A 6,831-nucleotide genomic window follows, 5' to 3' on the forward strand; every position below is an offset into this window, starting at 1 on the left:
TTAACTGATTGGTACAGTCATATTTAAAACAAATTAATTTGCTCTTGAATTACATAATATTTAAACGAATTTTTGCTTATCTGTCACGTAAAATTAGATTTGACAAGTGAGAAGTAGATATAGGGGAAAAGAAAGAGAAACAATCTATTATTTTGTTCAAAGAATTATAATTCAAAAGCTTAATCACTTTTTATTCCTTGTTACATTTCATTACAATAATGTAAAATTTCGCGCTGTATAAAACAATTATAAAAAACAATCAATATATTTAATTATATAAATACTACCATTATATTTTATTCGATCATTAGTCTATGTCTTTTTTTATGTTCGACAAAGCTTTATTATTTAAGTTAAGTATCCGATTGCACCAACAGCCTTAATTATTCATATTAATTAGTAATTATCTATTTACGTCAAAATTTGAAGTACAATAAATATTTGTTTTTTATAACTGATATATATATATATAAAACTGATATATATAGAAAAGGCCTGGATCCGATTTGGATTGTAACGCCAATAGATGGACGAATGGATGGAACTGATATACATATGTGGAAATAATTTAATTTAATCATACAATTATCTGTATCAACAATAAAATTAAATCTGTATTTTTATTTATTTGAATTATCAATTAAAAATGGCAGTACGAAATATGGATACTTAGTTCTCCACTTATCAAGTAAAAATGTATAATATAATTTCTGGCAGTGTATTAAAAATATATATGTAAATTTTAGACATATTCTATATAATGCGTGAAAAATTTTTTATCATCAAAGATATGAAAAATATTGTGAATATTATTAAATTATAATTTTGCATTACAAACGTTTTTCTAAATTAATTTCAATTCAGTAGCTAAACTGTTGAAATTTTGTGCGTCTTTAGAATTATAACATAAAGTAGCACTCGACAATTTTACAAAATCTACATCTTTCTGTTGAGTACAAAAATATCTTATTATTTACGTTAACTAAGATTCTTATTAATTAATATGTAGCATTGCGAGGTGAGTCAAAGCAAGGTACAAGATCCAAACTCGATCAATGTATTTATAGTAAATAATCTAGATACTATACTCTGACGATGTTGCTGCCAATGATTAATAACGTTCATTGTTCAGATTGATGCCTTTTCCTGTCCATCTTTCTTTTAAATCTACCTTCAGACCCAGATCTCTCAATGCGGCTTTTACGTTATCCTCTAATTTAGGACCATGTAAACATACTGCTTCTTGTAGTATTTCCTCAACACCATACATTAAGAATTCCTTAGATTCGGATTTATTTCGCACTGACATGTTTCTAATCGCCCAAGAGGCTTGCTTTAAGATGTTTACATTATTAGGATAAGCCTTCATAGTATCTACGATTACTTGGGCTGCGCCGCAATCATAGAACACACCAGAATTCGAAGTACTTCGTAAAGATAACGCCGATATGCAACTCAGTCCAGCAGTCACGACATTCTCTGATCTCTGTTAAATATTAAATTTTAATACGTATTAAAAATTTTTTTCCTTTAAAATATTAATATAGTCATTTTAAAGACCGCGATATGATACAACATTAAAATAATTAAGAACATCTCCTTTTTCATTTAATAAATAAAAAAAATATTTTTAAAAGAATTTTATTGTAAAAAATATTTTTTATTGCACGTGAACTTACTTTCATTCTACTGATAGCGGATACAATTAAAGGAGCGCATCCGGAAGTAACAATATGAGACTTGACGTTATCGTTGCCAGCAAGCGCTTTGAGCAACTTCAAAGCCTGCCAATTTAATTTTTCAGAATCTGGATATTCAGTCATTATATCTAAAATGAATTTCAATCCTCCGGCATCTTCTACTTCCTGACAGAATTCATTTCGAACAACTAATGCGGCCAATGTGATCATTAGATCGCCTATGACTTTTGTATCCTTTTTAAATCCTGTTTATGACGAATATATATATGTCAGCAACGTGATATTGTAATAAAGTGTATGTATTAATTAATCATAGTATAAAAGAACAATATAGAATGATCTAACTTTCAAAAAATAATCCAAATGTTTGTAACATACTAAATAATTATCAAAAGTAATCCATATTGATTGTAAAGCTATTGAAATATAATATTTACTTTTCAATAATCCCGTGATGATATCGAGAGCACCCTTTGCCATGATAGTCGCATGTTCGTGTGCTTTTCCGTATTCATGCCTAATATCATCGTCCAGTACCAACGCTCTGATTACCGAACATGCATCTTTAATCTCTTGCGCATTTACGTCTGCACGTACCAATATCTTCTTTAATTTTTCAAAAATATTGGTGTCAAATATCTTTTGCCTATTCAACTCATGCTTTATACAGCATTCTCGTATCCAACGCAATAGATATTGTAACGTTGTCGTATCACAATGTCCCTCTAAAATACTGATAAACAAAATTTAACAAATTATTTTGAGACAAGAAACAGATGCCTATTAAATATAGCTCTGGTGATCTTAATTTCTTGCTATAAATTAAAATTCATATTTCTTATAATTGAAAAAATTAGTTTTTTTTAAATTGTATCTCCAAACTATTGAAGTTTTCTCCAAATTATTGAAATAAAAAATTTTTTAAGTTTAAAACGAATTTAATAAAATAAATCAGTTTTCAATCAAATAATAATTTAAAAAATATTAATTTTGTTATCATCCCAATGAAAAAGTTTTCTCCATCATAATTTTGTTCTTCCTAACTTTTATATTAACTTTTGTATTAACTTTTTAGAATTAATAGTCATTAAAAAAAAATAAAAAATCAGGATCTACTTCAAATACTCTTTCTTTTTTTACAGATCAATTTTTTACGAAATAATCTTTACTCTATTTGCAACGCAATCCCTTCGTCATCTAGCAAGTCTGGATAACCGGACATTAATGAGGTGATTGTTTCCAGCGTAGATTTAAGTATCATATGGTTCTTCTTGCAATCTTTCAGGAGAGCGATCAGAATATTGTAACATTTGCGTTTGCCTGCAAAAACTCTGTGTGCGATATCCTTATCCAATTCGTTTCGCAGTTTTTGCAACGTCTCCAGCACACCTTCGTAATTCTTGTCGTTTACAATGCACGTTAGTCGTTCCAAGCACGTCACTATCTGCTTGTATTTATCCTCGAGAACTGAATCTGTGACGATGTTGCCCAGATCTATCCCCTGTGCGAATTAAATACCATTCGTGAATTATAAATGTAACGATGATCGAGAGGAAGTGTTTTTCTCGACGCAAGAAGTTCTAATTGACTTTTCTCATAAATATTTAATTTTTAATTATATTTATAAATATATTTATATAAAATATATTTGTATCTATGAAAATAATTGCCATTTTAAAAATGGAATTTTCGTTCAGCAGTGGTTCATTCGTAATAAAGTATTATATATTTGTAGTAAAGTATCGAATTTTTTTATACTTCAACATAAATTTTATTTCATTTTATTTTTTAGAGAAAAGATTATCTTTTCTTTTCTGAGCAGCATCAAATACGTTATAATATAAGAAACAGATCAATTTCTTAAGATAGACGATAGTGACACGAGTGCTCCGAAACTAAAAGCGTCAAGAAATGCGGCAGGATCGCGTAACAGATTTTATTTTTGCACTACAGGTGGACCTTTTAAATAGGCCCTATAATTTTGCGATACAAGAATATTATTAACTGTTAATTTAAAAAATATTAAATGAGAATTTAATATTAAAAAGTGTATTGTTAAACTAAACATAAATTTTTTAAAATAAAAATTAATATATGCCATAAAAAATAACGATAAAATAATTTAATTGTTAATGACGAATATTTAAGATATTGATTTATATATTCCTAATATTTTTTAATTTCATATAATATTGCGTATTTATTTCTAACGGCAATGATGAAAATTCTTGATGATTTATTCGAGACTGACTCATCTAATTGAACAATTAAGGAGCAGAACATTTTCGATTAATTATCAAAATATATTTTCTGATATATGCTTTAGTTAAATTTATATAAAAAATTTAAAGCCACAATATTTGAAATAATTTTAAACTTTGTTATTTTTATTCTTGATAAAATAGAGATGGAAAATTTTTGTAATTTTGTTCGCTGGAGATCAAAATAATATATTTGTGTGTGTGTGTGTGTGTGTGTGTGTGTGTGTGTGTGTGTGTATATATATATATAGAAGTTAATTTTATATATATAATATACAATTAATTTATCCTAATAAATATATTAAAGAATAAATTTATATTATATTTATATACGAATTCTTTACAAATTAATTTTAATTTTTAAACAAACATTTGTTATAATTTTCCGAAATATTCTATGATTTAAAACTCTGTTCTCTCTTTTTCTTTAATGTCAAAGATAAAAATTTCCAATATAGAGAGGCAAATGAATTACACAATCGCGCGCAAAGAGCAAAAAGTATATTTTTTTATTGATTGACAAGCATTGTAAACAAAGAGATGTAGGAATACATACTTTCATTTCGTAGCACTTAATAGCATCCTCGATCGCCTCTTCTTCAGTCAAGCCGAGGCTTTCTATTAATTCCCTAATCTCTTCGTCATAGGCTTCCTGGGTAATTATCGTGCTCATGATAATGCAGTTTCTCTCACCGGTGATCCGTTTTGCTATATAAGGAAATGAATGTTGTACGAATCGTACGAGCAAAGCAAACGTGCACTAGCTTGTCCATGTGATGACTGATGACAAAGAGAGCGGGACCCGTCAATGCGATTGCGCGTTCGCAAACTCCGCCTGATCGTGCAAAGATATAAGAATTCGAACATCTCTGTAGTGAGTTTAGAAACGCATAGAATGGCTGCGCTTGCCATCGAGATAAATGGTTTGTTTTCTGCGGCTGAGCTAGTGTACATACTTTTGGAACTTAAAGTGAGATAGATATGTTTGATATTTGTTTAAAGCGAGAAAGAACAGTCTAATGCAGAAACAAAAAACAGATCAAAAGATTGTGTTCCAAATTTAACTGCCAGTACTGAAAATCTATAGTGCACGTAACGTAAACTGTAGCATTTTCAGTGCTAGTAGCAAATTTGGAACACAACTACTATTAAGCCACTATTAAAGACCGACATCCTTAGAGAGTTCACGTCTTTATTAATAATTGAAGTGATTAAAAGTAAAAACCTGATAATAATGTGCTAATTTTATGATTTAATAGACGTGTTTATCGGTATATATGCATTTAAAACTTAATACTCGAATTTTCTTTAAAATTGTGATTTCAGTGTTATCGTCAAAATTTGATTATCAAACAGAGGTGATAACTGCAGAGAAAAAATTGTAATTTTTCAATATATAGCAATATATAGGATATTACAACTTTACAAGTGTGCATATTTATTTATGGAATATTATTATGTAATACAAAATCATGAATTTAATAATGTATTAGCCAAATATTTGTGTTAATAGCAAATTTATCAATTCAATTATCGATAATGCGTTCTTCAATTATCCGAATTCTTGGGAATCCTTTTCACACCACCGAAAATTTGCCGAGATCGTTGACGGTCTTTAATATCTCTCGTCAGTGGTTCAGCGGATTCAACAATTGAGTGAGCGCTTGCTGCTATTGATGTATTCTTCCAGATCTAAAATTGATTGGATGATAGATAGGAATACACCAATAATAGCGAGCGCTCACTGAATTAAGTCCGATCTGTTAAGTCCGATATTCGGAAAATTGTATTTTGAAATCCGCGGGCAATCGCATTCGCTCTCGATCGAATCGACCGTGCGTAGTCGATTTGAAGTCGAGCCGATCGAGCGTTGCGAGTTGCGACTTGCGACTTTAGCTGCCTAGGCTGGCCTAACCGTGTTCGTTCGTGGTGTTGCGGCACGGCAAATGATATTATTATTGTGCCCCCCTTCTACCCCTCTCGTGATCAATCGTCGAGGTATCCGACGCGACTTATCCGCAAGTTCCCGGCACATGCAATCGACGAAGGTAACTTGAGAAGAGGGCAGAAGAGGGAGGAATTCTGAGCATCGTCGTCGTCATCATCGTCATCGTTGTCGTCGTCGCCGTCATCATCTTCGTAGCTGTCGCCCTCGTGCATCCTCCCCTCTTCCTCCGAGCGAAGTGTCCGCGCCGCAAGTTTTTCGTCACCGAGGAGTCCCGTTGGCGAGGTGTAGCGCATCCGTTTGCCCTCATCGCTACCGTTTTCACTTTCCGCTCGACGAACCGCGACGTCAAGCAAGGTAAGCGTCCCTCTCGAAGCCCACACGCTCGGCACGTGAACTCCCGTTCGCGTCCTCGTCTCGACGGCCTCGACGTGCGGTTTCACGCGTGCACACCGTGCACGTATATCCTCGATTGCGATGACAGTTATCTGAGGCATATCTTTACTCTCTGGTGCGCCACGGTATTGTTGCTCTGTTAATGAAGAACGTAATTTCGACAGAATTTCATATCGCTGGATTCTGGATCTTTCAAACGTGAAAATATTCTGTAGTGAAGAACTTTTGTACCTTGCATATAAAAGATTGTTATTTAAGCTTGTTATTTAAGCTTTCGTCTCTCTGAGTTTTATAGACCTTCCGTGGATGCTGAAAGATTAGTAGATTTTTTTTGGTATATGTATAATATGATCTCTTAATCTTGCAAATAATTTTCTAAAAAATATTTACTTGGAGCAGTTTAACTGATCTTTTTGATAAAAAAACGATTTTTTAATCAAGTTGTTCTTATAATATTTAAAATATTTCTTAATTGTAAATAATATATTTGTTCATCAATTTTTGAATGATTTCTTAATCTTGCAAATAG

General features: G+C 31.4%; 1 protein-coding gene across 1 annotated transcript; it reads right to left on the reverse strand.

The window, feature by feature from the left end:
* Window positions 1-988: 988 nt before the first annotated feature.
* On the reverse strand, window positions 989-4,720 carry LOC108691084 (armadillo repeat-containing protein 6 homolog). The gene is made up of 5 exons (XM_018198722.1): window positions 4,518-4,720; window positions 2,870-3,201; window positions 2,138-2,433; window positions 1,680-1,945; window positions 989-1,486 (listed from the first exon to the last, which is right to left on the reverse strand). Exons 1-5 carry the CDS (start codon window positions 4,632-4,634, stop codon window positions 1,112-1,114), a joined length of 1,386 nt encoding a protein of 461 aa, XP_018054211.1. The 5' UTR covers window positions 4,635-4,720; the 3' UTR covers window positions 989-1,111.
* Between the last annotated feature and the right edge of the window lie 2,111 nt (window positions 4,721-6,831).

The sequence above is a fragment of the Atta colombica genome, unplaced genomic scaffold (assembly GCF_001594045.1).
Source record: "Atta colombica isolate Treedump-2 unplaced genomic scaffold, Acol1.0 scaffold387, whole genome shotgun sequence".
NCBI classification, from domain to species: Eukaryota; Metazoa; Arthropoda; class Insecta; order Hymenoptera; family Formicidae; genus Atta; species Atta colombica.